The sequence below is a fragment of the Mercenaria mercenaria genome, chromosome 10 (genome assembly GCF_021730395.1).
Source record: "Mercenaria mercenaria strain notata chromosome 10, MADL_Memer_1, whole genome shotgun sequence".
Taxonomy (NCBI): Eukaryota; Metazoa; Mollusca; class Bivalvia; order Venerida; family Veneridae; genus Mercenaria; species Mercenaria mercenaria.
In genome coordinates this window covers 29,009,526-29,030,588 of record NC_069370.1, presented here as the reverse complement: position 1 = coordinate 29,030,588, position 21,063 = coordinate 29,009,526, and the positions used below count along the sequence as shown (strand labels likewise).

Sequence of the window (21,063 nt, the reverse complement as noted above, 5' to 3'; positions counted from 1 at the left end):
TCCTTTCTGATGTATCACTGAAAGGAACTTGTGTTTTGTACCCAGTTAGTCTGCCCAGTCTGACAGTTAGTGTATGTACCCAGTCTGTTAGTCTGTTGTGCCCAGTCTGTCAGTTAGTGTATCCAGTCTGTCAGCTAGTGTGCCTAGTCTGTCAGTTTTTGTACCCAGTCTGTCAGTTAGTGTATCCAGTATGTTAGTTAGTGTTCCCAGTCTTTCAGTTAGTGTGCCCAGTCTGTCAAGTAATGTGCCCAGTTTGTCAGTTAGTGTGCCCAGTCCATCAGTTAGTGTGCCCAGTCTGTCAGTAAGTATGCCCAGTCTGTCAGTTAGTGTACCCAGTCTGTCAGTTAGTGTGCCCAGTCTGTCAGTTAGTGTGCCCAGTCTGTCAGTCAGTGTGCCCAGTCTGTCAGTTAGTGTGCCCAGTCTGACTGTCAGTTAGTGTACCCAGTCTGTCAGTTAGTATGTCCAGTCTGTCAGTTAGTGTGCATAGTCTGACTGTCAGTTAGTGTACCCAGTCTGTCAGTTAGTGTGCCCAGTCTGACTGTCAGTTAGTGTACCCAGTATGTCAGTAAGTGTATCCAGTCTGTCAATTAGTGTACCCAGTCTGTCAGTTAATGTACCCAGTCTGTCAGTTAGTGTGCCCGGTCTGTCAGTTAGTGTGCCCAGTCTGTCAGGTAGTGTGCCCAGTCTGTCAGTTAGTGTGTCCAGTCTGTCAGTTAGTGTGCCTAGTCTGACTGTCAGTTAGTGTACCCAGTCTGTCAGTTAGTGTGCCCAGTTTGTCAGTTTAATGAGTTAGTGTGCCCATTCCATCAGTTAGTGTGCCCAGTCTGTCAGTTAGAGTGCCCAGTCTGTCAGTTAGTGTACCCAATCTGTCAGTTAGTGTTCCCAGTCTGACTGTCAGTTAGTGTACCCAGTCTGTCAGTTAGTGTGCCCAGTCTGTCAGTTAGTGCCCAGGCCAAAATAAAAATTAGGTTTGTTTGCTGTCCGCGAAAATCAACGCGATCCAAATTTTTTTATTGGCCCACTGAGCAGAATATATTTTAGCTCACCTGAGCACAAAGTGCTCAGGGTGAGGTATTGTGATTGTTCACCGTCCGGCGTTCGTCCGTCCGTCCGTCCGTTGTACGTCCGTCCGTCCGTCGTCAGACCACACTTTCCTTTAAACAACATCTCCTCCTAAACCAACAGGCCAATTTTGATGGAACTTCACAGGGATGTTTCTTGGATGGTCTTCTTTAAAAATTGTTCAAAGAGTTGAATTCCATGCAGAACTCTGGTTGTCATGGCAACCGAAAGGAAAAACTTTAAAAATCTTCTTCTCAAAAACCAGGAGCCCTAGAGCTTAGGTATTTGGTGTGAAGCATTGCCTAGTGGACCTCTACCAAATTTATTCAAATCATGACCCCGGGCACAAAATTGACCCCGCCCCAGGGGTCACTTGATTTTACATAGAAAAATCTTGAAAACCAGAAGCCCTAGACCTTAGATATTTGACATGTAGCATTGCCTAGTGGACCTCTACTAAAATTGTTCAAATCATGACCCCGGGGTCAAAATTGACCCCGCCCCAGGGGTCACTTGATTTTACATATGAAAATCTTCAAAAAAATTCTAAAAATAAACCAGAAGGCCTAGAGCTTAGATATTTAACATGTAGCATTGCCTAGTGGACCTCTTCAAAATTTGTTCAAATCATGACCCCCGGGGTCAAAATTGACCCCGCCCCAGGGGTCAATTGATTTTACATAGGAAAATCTTAAAAAATCTTCTTCTCAAAAAGCAGAAGATTTAGAGCTTAGATATTTGACATGTAGCATTGCCTAGTGGATTTATACTAAATTTATTAAAATCATGACCCCGGGGTCAAAATTGACCCTGCCCTGGGGGTCACTTGATTTTACATATGAAAATCTTCAAAAATTTTCTTAAAATAAACCAGAAGGCCTAGAGCTAAGATATTTGACATGTAGCATTGCCTAGTGGACCTCTACAACATTTGTTCAAATCATGACCCCCAGGGTCAAAATTGACCCCGCCCAAGGGGTCACTTGATTTTACATAGGAAAATCTTCAAAAGTTTTCTAAAAATAAACCAAAAGGCCTAGATCTTAGATATTTGACATGTAGCATTGCCTAGTAGACTTTAAAAATTTCTTCAAATCATGACCCTTGGGGTAAAATTGGCCCCGCCCCAGGGGTTACTTGATTGTACATCAGAAAATTTTCCAAAAAATTTCTAAAAATCATCAGTTTGACATTTGAAACATGTAGCTCATATTACTCTGGTGAGCGATTTAGGGTCATCATGACCCTCTTGTTTTTAGCTTGACTATACGAAGTATAAGGAGAGCTATCCTACTCGCCCCGGCGTCGGCGTCGGCGTCTTTCCGCGTCCCCACCTTGGTTAAAGTTTTGGTGCACTTTCTCTTTTTTCAACATATCTCTGTAATTACTTGATGGATTTGATTCAAACTTGAAATACTTATTCCTCATTATCATCCACATCATCTGACATAAGGGCCATAACTCTGGCACCAATATTTCATGAATTATCCCCCCTTTTCACTTAGATTTTCAGGTTAAAGTTTTGATGCACTTTCACTCTATCTCTGTTATGACTGAACGGATTTGATTCAAACTTAAAATGGTTGTTCAACATCATCACCCACATCATATCACACAAGGTGCATAACTCTGGCACCATTTTTTCATGATTTATTCCCCCTTTTTACTTAGAATTTCAGGTTAAAGTTTTGGTGCACTTCCACTCTACCTCTGTTATTACTGAATGGATTTGATTCAAACTTAAAATAGTTGTTCAGCATCATCACCCACATCATATGACACAAGATGCATAACTTTGGCACCATTCTTTCATGAATTATTCCACCTTTTTACTTAGAATTTCAGGTTAAAGTTTTGGTGCACTTTCACTCTACCTCTGTTATTACTGAATGGATTTGATTCAAACTTAAAATAGTTGTTCAGCATCATCACCCACATCATATGACACAAGATGCATAACTCTGGCACAATTTTTCATGAATTATTCCCCTTTTTACTTAGAATTTCAGGTTAAAGTTTTATGCACTTTCACTCTATCTCTGTTATTACTGAATGGATCTGATTCAGACTTAAAATAGTTCTTCAGCATCATCACCCACAACATATGACACAAGGTGCATAACTCTGGCACCAATTTTTTATTAATTATTCCCCCTTTTTACTTAGAATTTTAGGTTAAAGTTTTGATGCACTTTCACTCTTTCTTTGTTATTACTGAATGGATTTGATTCAAACTTAAAATAGTTGTTCAACATCATCACCCACACTATATGACACAAGCTGCACAACTCTGGCACCAATATTTAATGAACTATGCCCCTTTTTGCTTAGGATATACTTATATAGTGTTTTGATACATTTTACTTTAATTTGATATTTTTGACATAGACTCAGGCTATTGTGCAATATCTTCATCCACAATTGGAGTCATTAAACACTCCAGTGACGGCTCTAGTTTCCTCAGATGTGCCCAGTTTCACTATCCAGCATCGAAATAGTCGAGCGCGCTGTCTCCTGTGACAGCTCTTGTTATAAGTTCCGATCAGCTGCAGAACATTAACCCAAACTGCATTCATGTGACAGAGCAGCACTTTCAATTAACCCCCGAACGTCTATCACTTTCAATTAACCCCCGAATTTCTATCACTGGCAGATAATTACACCAGCCAGTGTGTTTGCATCACAAGGTGTGAAAAATATATTAGATGACTGACGATTGCTGCATTGACAAGCTTACAAAATTTGTTTCATGTTGCCGACGAGTGCAAAAAGCTAATTTTCAAAGCGCGAAATACCATACTTACATCAGACTGTTAAAATACTTTTCTAGATGTAAAATGCTATTTTCCCCAGTGAAAATGATCAGTGAAATTTCACTGATATTTCAATGAAATTTCAATAAAATATCAGTGAAATAACAGTGAAAGATTTTGGCAAATTATCAGTAAAATTTTGTTGAAATTTCATTAAAATTTCGCCAAAATAACAGTAAAATTTTGGTGAAATTTCACCAAATTTCAGAAATATTTTGCCAAATTCTTTCAGTGAATTTTGATGAAATTTCATTGATATTTCTGTGAAATTTCACCAAATTTCATAAATATTTTGCCAAATTCTTTCGGTGAATTTTGGTGAAATTTCATTGATATTTCTGTGAAATTTCACCAAATTTCATCAGTATTATGCCAAATTCTTTCGGTGAATTTTGGTAAAATTCTATCGATATTTCTGTGAAATTTCACCAAATTTCATCAATATTTTGCCAAATTCTTTCAGAGAAATTTTGTCAAAATTTCGCCAAAATTTCACAGAAATATCAATGAAATGTCATGTAAAGAATCTGGCAAAATTTCAAGGCTGTATTCTAATAAGCAAGAAAGTTACTAAGGTCAAGGTCAAAGTCAAGTGACCCCAAATTACTTGGGGTCATCAGTTAAATGTCTAGGAAAAAAGATCAGAAAATGTTTGAAGTATTTTTTCCTATGTAATTCATATAACAAGTGACCCCCAGGCTGGGGCCTCTTTTCATTCCAGAGGCATAATTTGACCAAATTTGTAAGAGAACCACTAGGCAATGCTACATACCAAGACTCAAAGGCATAGGCCTTGAACTTTCAGACATGAACATTTTTAAAAACAAACGCCTATATAAGTATATATGTAAAACTTGGGACCCCCGTGGTGGGTCCTCTTTTCACCCCTGGGTAATTATTTGAACAATCTTGGTAGAGGGCCATAAGGCAATATTACATACCAAATATCAAAGGCCTAAGTCTTGTTACATTTCAGGAAAGAAGATTTTTAAAGTCTTTTCCTTTATAAGTCTATGTAAAACTTGGGACCCCGAGGATGGGCCTCTTCTCACTCCAGCGACATAATTTGAAAAGTCTTTAATTGGTAGTAGACCTCTAGATAACGTTGCATATGGTACCAAATATCAAAGCCCTAGGCCGTGTGGTTTTTGACAAGAAGATTTTCAAAGTTTTTCCCTATATAAGTCTATAAACCAAGTGACCCCAGGGCGGGGCCATATTTGACCCTAGGGGAATAATTTGAGTTATCTTGGTAAAGAACCACTAGATGATGCTACATAATAAATATCAAAGCCCTACTGGTTGAGGACCACCAAATCCGGACGACCACCAAACCGGACAGTTTCGTAGCTGCTAAATTTTGCTGTATTTTTAGCAATCTTTTATAAGTCAAACACACATTTGATTTTTTAACAATGATGTGAAATTATATCTGACAAAAATAACTTATTAAAGAGGAAATTTCATTTTTTGATTTCGTCATTCATACTGAAGCATGAAACTATCATGGGGGGATTTGGAAATCTGCACTGCATTTCTTACTATCATATAGAAGTTTTCCACACAAAAAAAAATCTGAACAAAATTAATATCTTTCAGGCCAATAATGAATACCGGTACATTGACTCGTTTTCACATTACATAGCAAAATGGCATCAGTACAAAGGTTCCCATAAGTTGTAAAAAAACTGTCCAGATATATGGTACTGCCAAGCAATGAAAGTAAGTAGTTTAGTTGACCCTACATTCGGCCCTGGAAAGGGCATTAATCATTCGTTAGGGGTAAACAAATTAAATCTTCTTCTTGAGGGTGCACCTAACTATGTTCATGTGAAATTTCACAATTGTAATGAAGGAAATGAAAGAGAAAATGGCGAAAAACCTCTAAATGTCCGGTTGGTGGCCCCCGACCAGTAGGACCTTTGGTTTTTGGCAAGAACTTCAACAAGATTTTCAAAGTTGTACCTATATGGAAAAATGACTTGTATATATATGTCTATGTGACCCCCAGCGTGGGGCCATATTTGACCCTAGGTGAATATTTTGAACTATCGTGGTAGAGGACCACTAGATGATGCTACATGCCAAATATAAAAGCCCTATGAACTGAGGTTTTGGACAAGAAGATTTTTAAGTTTTTCCTTTTGGTTGCCATGGCAACCAGAGATCTACTTGAATTTCAATTCTTTGAATAATTTTGAAAGGGGGCTACCTAAGGATCATTCCTGTGATGTTTATGTTAGTCTCACACTTGTCTTCTTTTTTTTCTACATTTCCCCACCCACTTGTTTACATCAATGTTTTCTAAATTTTTAGCATTGTTTCAAAAGCTTTAAACACTTATTTACTGTAGAACTATCTATTTTTAATTATTCTGCAATTTTTCTTCCACTATAACCATGTTCATGTAATGAAAATATGGTATTTTTCACAGATGGAATCAAATCTATCAATGTGACTTTGCAGACGAAATATGTAATCACCAGTTATTTCCCTTGGTGCTAATATAGATTGTAACCCTGAAAAATTATCCTACCCTAATTGCATTTCAATTGGAAGAAAACACACTTTGAATTTGCTGTCCCTTGTTAATTTATAACTTGATGGCCATTTTAGGACATTAATTTGGCACATGAGTGTACACAGTAAGGCTTTATTTCTTAATAATGATGTATAACTTCATCAGATTTTCTCACAAAAATTTTGCTCACAAAAATTTGACAATCAAAATTTCACTGAAAAATAAATTTTGGTGAGAAATGAATTGCACCAAATTTCATTGAAATTTCACCAAATTTTTATCATTTTGTTAAATTTCACCCATTTCAATGAAATTTCAATGAAATTTGGTGAAATTTCGTTGAGATTTTGGTGACATTTTCACTGGGCTTTGCTCATACATTTCAATAATTATGTTGCAAATAAGAATCAGTCTTTTATAGAAAGCGTCGTAAAAAAGAAACAACTATTCACGTGCACAAAGTCGTCTGCTGCAATATTGCTGTCCGTTCTAAAAAAAACTTATTAAACCGCAAAAAAAAAACTATGTACAAAACTGTAAGAACCTCTAGTTCAACATCTTAGAATACTTTTGGTAAATTTGAAATGAGATCAGTTGTGCATGCTTGTGAAAATATTTAGTCCGTTCTAAAAAAAACTTATTAAACCGCAAAAAAAACTATGTACAAAACTGTAAGAACCTCTAGTTCAGCATCTTAGAATACTTTTGGTAAATTTGAAATGAGATCAATTGTGCATGCTTGTGAAAATATTTAGTCCGTTCTAAAAAAAACTTATTAAACCGCAAAAAAAAAAAACTATGTACAAAACTGTAAGAACCTCTAGTTCAACATCTTAGAATACTTTTGGTAAATTTGAAATGAGATCAATTGTGCATGCTTGTGAAAATATTTAGTCCGTTCTAAAAAAAACTTATTAAACCGCAAAAAAAAAAACTATGTACAAAACTGTAAGAACCTCTAGTTCAACATCTTAGAATACTTTTGGTAAATTTGAAATGAGATCAATTGTGCATGCTTGCGAAAATATTTACTTCGTGGGTACGTAATTATAATTTTGGCGGGAAAGAAGCACGTGAGTTTCATGACTGATACTGTTTTGCAGAAGGGTTAATCCAGTCTCTTTTTCAGGTCAATATGAATCAAAAGAGTATTTACAGCGGGAACTATTATTTTCTGTCCATTTCTGGTTCTGAGAAGGGTTACCTGTCTTATTCAATTTATACACCTCTCCCAATTAAATTCGTAGGCGCTGCCACCAAAAACGTTATGGATGCCGCCATTTTTAGCTCGACTATTCATAGAATAGTAGAGCTATTGGACTTGCCCATGCGTCAGCGTCCGCGTCCTGATTTGATTAAGTTTTTGTATGTAAGCTGGTATCTCAGCAACCACTTGTGGGAATGAATTGAAACTTCACACACTTATTTATTGTTATAAACTGACTTACATTGCATAGGTTCCATAACTCTATTTTGCTTTTTTACAAAATTATGCCCCTTTTTTGACTTAGAATTTTTTGGTTAAGGTTTTGTATGTAAGTTGGTATCTCAGTACTCACTAATTGGAATGGATTGAAACTTGTTTACTGTCATGATCTGACATGCACAAAGCAGGTCCCATAACTTTATTTTGCTTTTTTACAAAATTATGCCCCTTTTTCAACATAGAAATTTTTGGCTAAGTTTTTGTATGTAATATTATGACATGCAGTGCAAAGGGTCAATGACTCAACTTCGCATTTTACAAAATTATGCCCCCTTTTCAACTTAGGAGTTTTGGGTTAAATTCTTATAATGTAAGCTGGTATCTCAGTACCCACTAATGGGAATGTATTGAAACTTCACACACTTGTCAACTGTCATGAGCTGATAAGCACTATGCAGGTTCCATAACCCTATTTTGCTTTTTTACTAAATTATGCCCCTTTTTCGACTTTCGTATTTATTCAATCAACAAGGCTGTTGAATAGTCGAGCGTTGCTGTCCTCCGACAGCTCTTGTTATTCGATGTCGCGGCGCAAAATTCATCAATTTATTGGATGTTAATATGAAAATAGCTCAGAATCTCACGTTTCACGATTTGAAATACAGACGGTAAACAAAAATCCTGAACTCTGAGCACTAAAATGAATTTATTGCTGAAGCACTCCATATAATATTTTGTCGGGAAAACAATACACGTGCGTTTCATGTCGTAAGTTTTCTGCTAATTAAATGTGTGCATAATTTCCTCGTAACATATGCAAATAGATTTCAACATTTAGAGGCTTATGTAAATTACTTTAAGTAAAGTTTCAGAAATGTAGATTGTCTTAGCACACAGTATTTACGGAAGGAAATATTTAGATTGACGTCTGGAGACTGGGAGTGTGACTTTTTTCTGTGAATCCTTTTAAACTACATTACCATGGATCCGTACCCTCATCAGATATCACTCTCTTTGCCCATACATTAAGCTGGTCTGTTAAAAACACACATTAGCAAAATTAAATTATCCAAAAAAAATCAACCCTACGAAATGAAATACGTTTTACACCACCACACATCCTACCTAGACTGAGGTCCACCTCTTCCAAATAAAATGATAACAACAATTTAAAATTTCAGTCATTGTTGTAAAGAGCAGAAAGAAGTTTAATTGTGTCTTTTAAAAAAAAATTTTTTAATATTCGCAGAAGTATCGGCAAATCAGATATAAAATGACATAAGATATGTTTTCATATTTTATTCATTTATCTTATGAGAAATATAAAATAATTAGTTATAAGTTGCACTGGAATAAAAAAAAAAATTGCCTACCTGCCTACCCAATTTCACAGAGTAGGCTCGGGAGACAGCAAACAAAGACTTTTTTAAATGTGGCCCCAATCTGTCAGTCAGTGTGCTCAGTTTGTCAGTTAGTGTGCCCAGTCTGTCAGTTAGTGTGCCCGGTCTGTCAGTTAGTGTGCCCAGTCCATCAGTTAGTCCACCGCGTAAGTTGATCCTGCAAAAACTTTAAAACTGCTAGATCTTTTTCCATGACACTTGATACATGGTTAGAGGGAAGTATGGAGAATATGTATGTCCTTGTAATTGTATTTTTGCTTAGAAAAAATTGGTTGTGCCAGCAAGTACTTAAAATATGAAAATAAGGAACTTTTGGTAACTAAAGAAGTGAAAGAGATTGTTTTTTTTAGCTCACCTGAGCCAAAGGCTCATGGTGAGCTTTTGTGACGCTCAATGTCCATCGTCCGTCGTGCCTTGTCAGTCGTGCCTCGTGCGTCGGTCAACATTTTATAAAAAAATCTTCTTCTTGAAAACCACTGGGCAGAATAACACCAACCTTCACAGGAATGATCCTTGGGTGCCTCCCTTTCAAAATTGTTCAAAGAATTGAATTCCATGCAGAACTCTGGTTGCCATGGCAACCGAAAGGAAAAACTTTAAAAATCTTCTTGTCCAAAACCTTGGGTCATAGGTTTTTTATATTTGGTTTGTAATATAAGTATTAAAAGTAGTCAAAACTACAAAAACTTTTTAAAAACAAGTCACTTTATTTTTAACCAACGTTTCGGCTACATCAGCCTTCTTCAGGGTTCAAAATAAACATAACAAAGGAAGTGACGTCAACGTCAAATGACGTCGATGACGACAATGTCAAAATTGAACAAAGAGTTTGGCGTAAAAATCATAAACAGGATCATAGTATGATACATAAAAACTGGTGAAAAAATGCAGTATAAGTGCAATGATTAAGGAATGGCACCAGTAAAAACTGATTATGGAATACATACAAGTAATAAAATATACATATATAACAAGTATTTCAGAAAGGCATTAATACAGAATTTTTGAATTCATTCCTTGTGGAGACACAGTGCCCAAACGGTACATCCAGGAAGTCTCTTTTAAAAGCCTTTTCCAAGGATTAGTTACTTTATCAATGGGCATAAAAGAGAAATCCTGGATAGTATGTCCTTGAGAATTAAAATGTTCAGAAACATTAGTAGTAGTTTCTGGATAATGACTGATATCAAATCTATGACTATTCATTCTTTGTGAACATTGCTGGTGCGTTTGTCCAACATACTGTTTAAAACATTTATTACATGTTATTAAGTAAATAACATCAGTTGAATTGCATGACAGATCATGTCTAACATTATAACAAGATGAATTGGTGGAACTAGAAAATGAATTATCTTCATTAATATTTAAACAGTGTGTACAGCGACGTCTATAACATTTACTTACACTATAATTTTTGTCTTTCTTACTCAGCCTAGAATGAACTAAAACATCTTGAATATTCTTGGGTCTTTTGTAAGCAACAATAGGTTTATAGTCATATAATTGTCTAACACTTTCATGTTGAGAATACTTTAAAAGATTCCAATATTGGTTTATTATTTTACCAATATTGGGCAAAGATGGATTGTAGGTACATACAAAAGGAATGACTTTATCCGTATTTTTGCTACTGCACGAATTAAGAGCATCTTGCATTGATAGAGAAGAGGCCTTCTTTAATGCCTCATTTATAACACATTCAGGGTAGTTACGTGCTTGAAAGTATTCTCTGAGCTTGTCCATTTCCTTGTCAAAAATGGTATTATCCGAAGTAATACGCCTAAAGCGCTTAGCCTGGCTAAAGGGAATACCCTTTTTACATGAAACTGGGTGACATGATGAAAATTCTATATACTGATGACTGTTAGTGTCTTTTTCATGAACACTAGTGTGCAGGATACCATTTTCATCTTTTTCTATGTTAACATCTAAAAACATTGCAGTATCTTTAGTGTAACAATATGTAAATATTATAGTATCATGAAAACTGTTCAATCTGTCAAAAAAGTCTAATAAGTCCTCTTCTGAATGATTCCAGATGAAAAAAATATCATCTAAAAAACGTAACCAGATAAGTGGTTTCTTATCACAGGAGTCTATAAATTCTTTTTCAAGTTTACCCATAAATAGAGAGGCAAAACAAGGAGCCATTTTTGTTCCCATAGCAGTTCCAAATCTTTGAATGTAATTAATTTCATTGAACTGGAAGTGGTTTTTTGTAAGTATTAATTCTATGATTTTAGAAATGGAGTTAATAGAATCCTGTGATCTACTACCATTTTCCATAAAATATTTGCAAGCATCTATGCCCTCACCATGAGGAATATTACTGTATAAAGATGTTACATCTAGTGTTACAAGATATGCATCTTTATCTATGCTAGAGAGGTTTTGTAACTTTTTGATGAAATCTGTAGTGTCTTTTACATAGGAAGGTAAAGATTCCATGTATGGTTTCAAGATTGTATCAACATATGCAGACATATTTTCAGTTAAAGCTCCACAACCTGAAATAATAGGTCTCCCTGGGTAACCTAGGGGTAAATCTGGGTCAAACGTTTTATGAATTTTAGGTAATATATAAAATTGTGGGACTCTGTCTACGTTTGAGGGGTATAGATTTTCTAAAGTTGATTCTCTAATATTTTCTAAATTGTTAAGACTATCATGTATGTCTTTACTGAACACTTCCTGGGGGTTTTCATCAAGTCTCTTATAATATTTGTTGTTTTCTAGCTGTCTATAAGCGTCGGAAATATAATCCTTTCTGTTCATTATAACAACACTGGAACCTTTGTCTGCTTTCTTCACGACAATCGTTTCATCTTGACTCAGATGTTTTAACGCTTCTTGTTCTTCTTTTGATAAATTTGATCTGTATTTGTACTTTTTGTCACTAAGTAAAATTTCATTAGTAACTGCCTCTATATAAAAATCAAGGGTTGAATCTCTACCAGACTGGGGTATAAAAGTAGATTTAGAATTATCTCTCTTATTAAAGTTATTATCTGAAGAGTTATTTATAATTTCAGAGTCAGTAAAAGAGGCAAAGTATTCTTTAAGGCGTAATTTTCTTGTGAATTCAAAAACATCTTGCTTCAGCTGAATAATATTATGATGTTTTGGTTTCAGACAATATTTTAAACCTTTACCTAGCAGTCTATATTCTGTGCCGGTTAATTTTCTGTTCGAAAGGTTAATTACTGTTTTCTTACCCCTTTCGATTTCCTTCTGAATTTTCTTTTGTTGTCTCCATTTCCGTTTGTTAGTAATTCTAATGAATCTTCTGTTCTTTGAAGTTTTAGAAGAACTTTCGTCAGCTGTTGCAAAGTTTCTGTCAGTTGATTTTGTTGTTGTTTATTTGGTTTGTAGCATCATCTAGTGGTCCTCTACAAAGATTGTTCAAATTATCCCCCTAGGGTCAAATTTGGCCCCGCCCTGAGCGTCACATGATTTACATATACTTAATAGGGAAAACTTTGAAAATCTTCTTGTCCAAAACCACAAGATGTAGAGCCTCAATATTTGGCATGATATCATCTAATGATCCTCTATAAAGATTGTTCAAATTATGCCCCTGGGGTGAAAAGAGGCCCCGCCCCATGGGTCCTAAGTTTCACATAGATTTATATAGGAAAAATCTTAAAAAATCTTCTTGTCCGAAACCATAAGACCTAGGCCTTTGATATTTGGTATGTAGCATTGCCTTGAGGTCCTCTACCAAAATTTTTCAAATTATGCCCCTGGGGTGAAAAGAGGCCATGCCACGGGGGTCCCAAGGTTTACATAAACTTACATAGGAAAAAAAACTTTAAAAATCTTCTTGTCTGAAACCACAAGACCAAGGCCTTTGATGTTTGGTATGTAAGCATTGCCTTGTGGTCTTCTACCAAGATTGTTCAAATTATGCCCACGGGGTTCCAAGTTTTACATAGACTTATATAGGAAAATATTTAAAAAAATTTCTTGTCTGAAACTGCAAGGCCTAGGCTTTTGATATTTGGTATGTAGCATTGCCTGGTGGATCTCTAACAAGATTATTCAAATTATGCCCCTGGGGTGAAAAGAGGCCCCGCCCGAGGGTCACTTAGTTTTTTAGCTCACCTGTCACAAAGTGACAAGGTGAGCTATTGTGACCGCTTGATGTCCGTCGTGTGTCGTCCGTCGTCCATCAACAATTTGTAAAAAAATCTTCTTCATGAAAACCACTGGGCAGAATTTAACCAAACTTCACAGGAATGATCCTTGGGTGGCCCCCTTTCAAAATTGTTCAAAGAATTGAATTCCATGCAGAACTCTGGTTGTCATGGCAACCGAAAGGAAATTTTTTAAAAATCTTCTCCTCAAAAACCAGAAGCCCTAGAGCTTAGATATGTGGTGTGAAGCATTGCCTAGTGGACCTCTACCAAATTTGTTCAAATCATGACCCCGAGGTCAAAATTGAACCCGCCCCAGGGGTCACTTGATTTTACATAAGAAAATCTAAAAAAAAATCTTCTTCTCAAAGACCAGAAGCTCTAGAACTTAGATATTTGGTGTGAAGCATTGCTGAAAGGACCTCTATGAAATTTGTTCATATCATGACCCCGGGGTAAAAATTGACCCCGCCCCAGGGGTCACTTGATTTTACATAGGAAAATCTTCAAAAAATTTCTAAAAATAAACCAGAAAGCCTAGAGCTTAGATATTTCACATGTAGCATTGCCTAGTGGACTTCTACAAAATTTGTTCAAATCATGACCCCCGGGGTCAAAATTGACCCCGCCCCAGGGGTCACTTGATTTTACATAGGAAAATCTTAAAAAATCTTCTTCTCAAAAACCAGAAGCCCTAGAGCTTAGATATTTGACATGTAACATTGCCTAGTGGACCTCTACTAAAGTTGTTCAAATCGGGATCACTTGATTTTACATAGGAAAATCTTCAAAAAAATTCTAAAAATAAACCAGAAGTCCTAGAGCTTAGATATTTCACATGTAGCATTGCCTAATAGACCTCTACAAAATTTTTCAAATCTTGACCCCTGGGGTCAAATTGACCCCTCCGCAGGGGTCACTTGAATTTACATAGGAAAATCTTCAAAAATTTTCTAAAAATAAACCAGAAGGCCTAGAGCTTAGATATTTCACTTGTAGCATTGCCTAGTGGACCTCTTCAAAATTTGTTCAAATCATGTCCCCTGGGGTTAAAATTGACCCCCCCCCGAGGGGTCACTTGATTTTACATAGGAAAATCTTAACAAAAATTTTCTGAAAATAAACCAGAAAGTCTAGGTCTTAGATATTTGACATGTAGCATTGCCTAGTAGATTTCTACAAAATTTGTTCAAATCATGACCCCTGGGGTCAAATTGACCCCGCCCCATGGGGTTACTTGATTGTACATAGAAAAATCTTCAAAATTTTCTAAAAATAAACCAGAAGAGCTTAGATATTTGACATGTAGCATTGCCTAGTGAACCTCTACAAAATTTTTTCAAATCTTGACCCCCCCCAGGGTCAAATTGACCCAGCCCCAGGGGTGACTTTATTTTATGTTACTATAAATAGCTTATTTAGTAACTTCTTTATTATTGGCCGTAGGGAAAAACTGAGACCACTTTTCTGTGATACAACATGGATGGTACCTCCAATTTTTAGGTGTATTTTGACATATCTGTACCTTTAAGAAAATTTCAACCATATTTACTCATGATTCTTTTGATTGATCTTGATTATGATTTTTTGACCTTCCTGTCCTGAAGTGCAATGATAACAGGTGAGCGATATAGGGCTATTATGGCCCTCTTGTTTATGAGTTATATAGGAAAAAATACTTCAAAAATTATCTGATCATATTTCCTAGACTGTTTAATTAAATTACCTGATGATCCCAAGTAATTAAGGGTCATTTGACTGTGACCTTGACCTACTGACCTACTTTCTTGTTTCTTAAGATACAGCCTTAAACCCCCAACTGCCATATAAAAGCCAGAAGATGGCGCTGGGGCAGGTTTTTATATAAATTATGCATGTTTCACATCAGAGAGCCCTTTTTCAAAATTTTAAATAAACTACTGAATAAAAAGTTATGAAAAATTGCATAAATACACATTGAAACATTCTTTATCAATTGGTGTTTTTATTTTTTAAAACAAAAAATTGTGAAGTATAGTTTCAAAAAATTATTTAAACCTAACTGCCAAAAATTTGACTTTGCCGGGAGGAGCTAATGAGGTCATGAACCCTAGAGAAACAGAGAATGTAAACAATTCCCACGTGGTTAATTTTATCAACAAACTTGATCAGCAGAAGGCTTGATGTATCAATGGAATTAACACATAGAGTGCATTGTAAAACTTTTCCAGAAAAATAATTTTGAATTTTTAAACTGAATAGAATATCATATTCAATCATTTCTGCAGTTATATCTTTATGTGTTATTTAAAAAATGTTTTAAAGATATAGGGAACTAAATAACAGACATAGAGTGATAAATTATTTCAAACAGCTTATCATTTTTATTAGACCTTATCACAGCAACACTTGCTAATTTGTGTGCATTGTGCTACATCTCAGACTTAAATAGTTTATTATTTCTGCATTTATTGCTACATTATCTCAATTAATGGACCTGCCAGCAACAGAAAAGTTAAGAATGTTTGATTTCAAGTTTCACTGTTCAATTTACATTAATAAGAAGTTTAAAAATCAGGAATGCTAGTCTCAATTCAATTTTTCATTACAATGATATTGATATGGATGCACAAAATATGTATAATAATAATTTGTAATCATCAAAACATGTAAGTTCATATTTCTTCTTCAACTGACCATTGTTTACATTTGCTTGTGAATCATTGAAAGTGAGCTATTTTTAGCTGACAGACAGCCTAGAGTAGCCTTGTTATTTGATAGGCTCCTCCTACAAAACTTACTGCCAGGGTAGTAAAAGTTGGGGCTTTAAAATTTGAATGACATATACAGTTTTGCACACGGATCTTAAAACTGACTTTAGTGACCATGAATGTGACCTACTGACCTACTTTCTTAATATTTTAGCATCAGTTTTACATTTGAAACATGTAGCTCATATAACTCTGGTGAGCGATCCAGGGTCATCATGACCCTCTTATTATTAAATACTTAGATAGAAGGCAATATAGAGATTATGCACTGTATTGTACTTTATCCATATGTTTGACTGTTCTCCAGTGAGTTTGATCCTTAAATAACTGTAACAGTCCAAGAGATTTTTATGAACCTTGAAAAATAGATAGCTGTCAGTATAGATTATATGCAGGCCATTGTTTGCTACAACTAATACTCTGGTTTCTATGGAAACAAAACAAAAACTTATATATATTTTGTTGTTCTGGTAGTGGATATTGCTGCTAGGAACAGATGAAGAGCATACAGTATCAGTGGGTCTTTTAATCAGATAATGTATGTAATGATGTTAAATTGTGTTTTCTATATTTGTAATTGTTTGTTGACTTATTGTTGCTGACATTGTATTTCAGTGATGATGAAGTGTCTCTGTATTTACTGCAACTCGTACAAGCCCTCAAATACGAGAACTACCTGTACTGCCCGCTAGCAGAGTTTCTTCTTGAACGAGCACTCAGAAATCAACATATCGGCCAACAGCTGTTCTGGCTGTTAAAGTGAGTACATTCCATGTGTTTTGAGGTTGATTTAATACTAAAATATTCTTATTTGTGAGTCTCATGTATTGAAACTCTGATTGAAATTAAGTTATGCATTTTAACACCTTAAAGTTTTTGGACATAAGCATTAAAATGGGTCGAATAATCCTAGATTTCCCTGTATAATATGCTTCAAGTATTTTTGTAGCTGACACAGTTTCTTTTAAATGGATTTCTACAATCCCATTAAAGAAATCTCAGAAAAGAGTCTAGATCTTTTTCTGGCCTGTATAATTCCTTAAAGTAAAATTCAAGTACAGAAAGAATATTTCAGTTGTCTAGTATTTTTATCTGTTGAGCAACTTCAGGCTAGTTTTACTGTCTTGTTATGTTATAAGCTTATATAATTAGTCATATTTCAGGTCAGAATTGCACAACCCAATAGTTACAGTGAGATTTGGTTTATTGCTGGAGACGTACCTGAAGGCCAGTCCAGATCATCTCAATGTGTTATACAAGCAGTTTGATGCACTCAATAAACTGAACGCTTTAAGCCAGCTCATCAAATCAGAGAGCAAAAGTGTCTCCAAAGATGAGGTAGGTCCAATATATATTTGTCTGTTCAGATCCTACTGATTGATCAAGGTTGCAAGGAGATGTGCAAAATGCTCAGGTTATCCAGGGTTTTGTGCCACATAGAAAATGTATTAAAATTATAATTGCTTGGTACTTCACAAATTGCTCCACTCAGACTGGATACTCAGATGAGCAATGTTTCATTGTATAATGTTTTTGTGCCCCCCCATGAGTGGTGGGGGCATATAGATTTGGTCTTGTCCGTGCATCCGTGCGTGCGTCCGTCCGAAGTTCGTGATGCGCCTAGCTCGAAAAGTATTTGATATAAATTGATGAAACCTTGCGTGAGTCTTTATCATGATATGAACTTGTGCACCTTCTATTTTTCGTCTGGCTCTGCCCCCTATTTTCAGAGTTATGGCCCCTGAAATAGTCAAAAATGCACATTTTTACCTTGTGACACGCCTAGCTCAAAAAGTATTTGATATAGGTTCATGAAACCTTGCATGAGTCTTAATCATGATATGAACTTGCGCACCTCCTATTTTTCATCTGGCTCTGCCCCCTATTTTCAGAGTTAAGGCCCCTGAAATAGTCAAAAATGAACATTTTCACCTTGTGACATGCCTAGCTCAAAAAGTATTTGATATAGATTCATGAAACCTTGCAACAGTCTTAATCATGATATGAACTTGCCGCCTCCTATTTTTCATCTGGCTCCGCCCCCTATTTTCAGAGTTATGGCCCCTGAAATAGTAAAAATTGAACGTTTACACCTTGTGACATGCCTAGCTCAAAAAGTATTTGATATAGATTCATGAAACCTTGCATGAGTCTTTATCATGATATGAACTTGGGCATCTCCAATTTTTCATTTGGGTCCGCCCCCTATTTTTAGAGTTATGGCCCCTGAAATAGTCAAAATTGCACATTTTCACCTTGTGACACGCCTAGCTCAAAAAGTATTTGATATAGATTCATGAAACCTTGCATGAGTCTTAATCATGATACGAACTTGCGCACCTCCTATTTTTTATTTGGGTCTGCCCCCTATTTTCAGAGTTATGGCCCCTGAAATATTCAACAATGCACATTTTCACCTTGTGATATGCCTAGCTCAAAAAGTATTTGATATAGATTCATGAAACCTTGCATGAGTCTTAATCATGATAGGAACTTGCGCACCTTCTATTTTTCATTTGGGGCCACCCCCTATTTTTCTTTTTGAGAATCTTAGCTCTATTACAGAGTTATGGCCCTTGAAATGGCCAAAATAGTGGATTTTTTGTTTATGATGCTCATAGCTCAAAAAGTATAGGGCCTAGAATAATGAATCCTTTTCATAAAATGTTTGTTGAGGCTATACCCCATTAAGACTGCAAACATTTGAATTATTGCCCCTTATTTTTGACAAATGTACCAGTGGGGGGCACACCCTGTGTCCTACAGACACATTCTAGTTTAAAATTGTATATAACTAAAAATAGTCAGGTACACAGTTCATAATGTAGAGCTTGCAAATTACCTGACATATTTCTCTGCTCTTATTATCTCCCGATATCTGTTGGACTATGCAATCATAAGCTTTAATCTTCCTTTACATTTTCAATTAACCACTGAAAAACATTCATTGTAGAAAGTCATGGAGCAAGCTCGTGTGAACATGAGGATAATTTTAGCACAGAAATCCTACCAGGAGAAATTGTCTTTTCTAAATAGTCCACTGACACCTCTATATAGACTCAAAGATTTAAGGTTGGTATTGATATTATAAAAATATATCACTGGTAGTATATATGCATAAGAACATCTGGCTTGAGGGTAACCTTTTAGTAGGTAACAAGGCTTGGCCACGTTACTGCCAATGAGGTTGATATTCTGGTTCCCATTTACGATCAGTTTTAGATTCTATTTCTTGCTTACTGTGTTCCACACTCAATGAGAAGAAAGTTCTTCCTATGCTAACTACTGAATTTACATATTGATTCATAAATGTGTGAGTTTTGACCTGTAGAACCTGTGAGAACATCTGAAACTTCTGAAACTTTGCATGAACATCTTGTAATTGATCTGCATTGCTGAAATTTTAGATAGTTTTGGCATGGTAGAAAATGCAACTATTTTGCCATAACGTACCTGAAAGTAAAAGATTGGATGAACCAAAATTAGGCTTGATATAATACTTTATTGTAGAGTAGTTTAAATGTTTTTGTTTTTTCTTGTTTAAATAAAATCTTTCAAACCATGCCTGTGCCTAGTCCTGCCAAGCCAGTATTTCAATCAGAAAAAAATTCCCTCTTTGGTTATTAGGAAAATCAGTTGGTATATGGATTTTACTACAATTTAATTCTTCTATAATTGTCAACGAGGATTAGGCCATTTCTTGGTTTTATTTAGCTAGCTGTAAATAATTTTTCACTTGTAACTGAAACCAGTGATTATTTGGATATGCACACAATTGTCTCATTCATTGAATACTTTGCAAAAATTTTAGGGAACAGAAATGGCATAATAAAGAATGACACTTGCATCAAACATAATTATGTATGAACGTTGTAACATTTCAGCACAGAGCAATGTAAATTTATGGACTCTAAGAAGCGCCCTCTATATCTTGTGTGGTCAAATGAAGATGAGGAAGGTCAAGAAATCCACATTATCTACAAAAATGGTGATGGTAAGGGTTGTTGGTTTTTAGCTTGACTATACGAAGTATATGGAGAGCTATCCTACTCACCGTGGCGTCAGTGTCTTTCCGCATCCCCACCTTGGTTAAAGTTTTTTTTTTTACACTTTCTCTTTTTTCTCCTTGTCTCTTTAATTACTAGAAGGATTTGCTTTAAACTTAAAATAGTTATTCCTCATCATCACCCACATCATATGGCACAAGGGCCATAACTCTCACACCAATATTTTCTGAATTATCCCCCTTTTTACTTTGAATTTTAGGTTAAAGTTTTGATGCACATTCACTCTATCTGAGTTATTCCAAAATAGATTTAATTCAAACTGAAAGTAGTTGTTCCACATCATCACCCGCATCATATGGCACAGGGGCCATAACTCTCACACCAATATTTTCTGAATTATCCCCCTTTTTACTTTGAATTTTAGGTTAAAGTTTTGATGCACATTCACTCTGAGTTATTCCAAAATAGATTCAATTCAAACTGAAAGTAGTTGTTCCACATCATCTCCCACATCAAATGACACAAGGCCCATAACTCTGGTACCAATATTTAATGAGTTATCCCCCTTTTACTTAGAATTTCAGGTTAAAGTTTTGATGCACTTTCACTATATCTCAGTTATTACTTAACTCATTAATACCTGCAGCTATATCGCTGCTTAATTACTGGTATCAATTTTCCGGTACATTCCTGAGCCACTTATCAATTTATCTGCTTTGTATGCCTGTGGATTTTCACTGATAATCAATAATCGATAAGATCTAGGCATCATTTGATCAATATTAGGGACAAACATCTGTTTAAAACAGATGAATAAAACTGAAATTTTCACATCTGATACTACAATTTATGATCTGTTCAATAATCTAAAATTTACTGTTAATTTAATTTGTAAAATTGTTTCACAGGCCTACTGAAGTAACATGAATATGGAAAACTGCAATA

At 35.5% G+C, this 21,063-nt stretch overlaps 1 protein-coding gene across 6 annotated transcripts in view; it reads left to right on the top strand.

Annotated features, from left to right (window-relative positions):
* LOC123559573 (phosphatidylinositol 4,5-bisphosphate 3-kinase catalytic subunit beta isoform-like) overlaps positions 1–21,063 on the top strand; it is a 163,735-nt gene that overhangs the window by 112,727 nt on the left and 29,945 nt on the right. For all 6 annotated transcript variants that reach the window (XM_045351509.2, XM_045351508.2, XM_045351510.2 and 3 more), the window contains exons 17-20: positions 16,727–16,870; positions 17,275–17,449; positions 19,065–19,183; positions 19,996–20,105. In XM_045351509.2, coding sequence (XP_045207444.2) covers positions 16,727–16,870; positions 17,275–17,449; positions 19,065–19,183; positions 19,996–20,105 — 548 coding nt within the window. The remainder of the gene's footprint in view (positions 1–16,726; positions 16,871–17,274; positions 17,450–19,064; positions 19,184–19,995; positions 20,106–21,063) is intronic.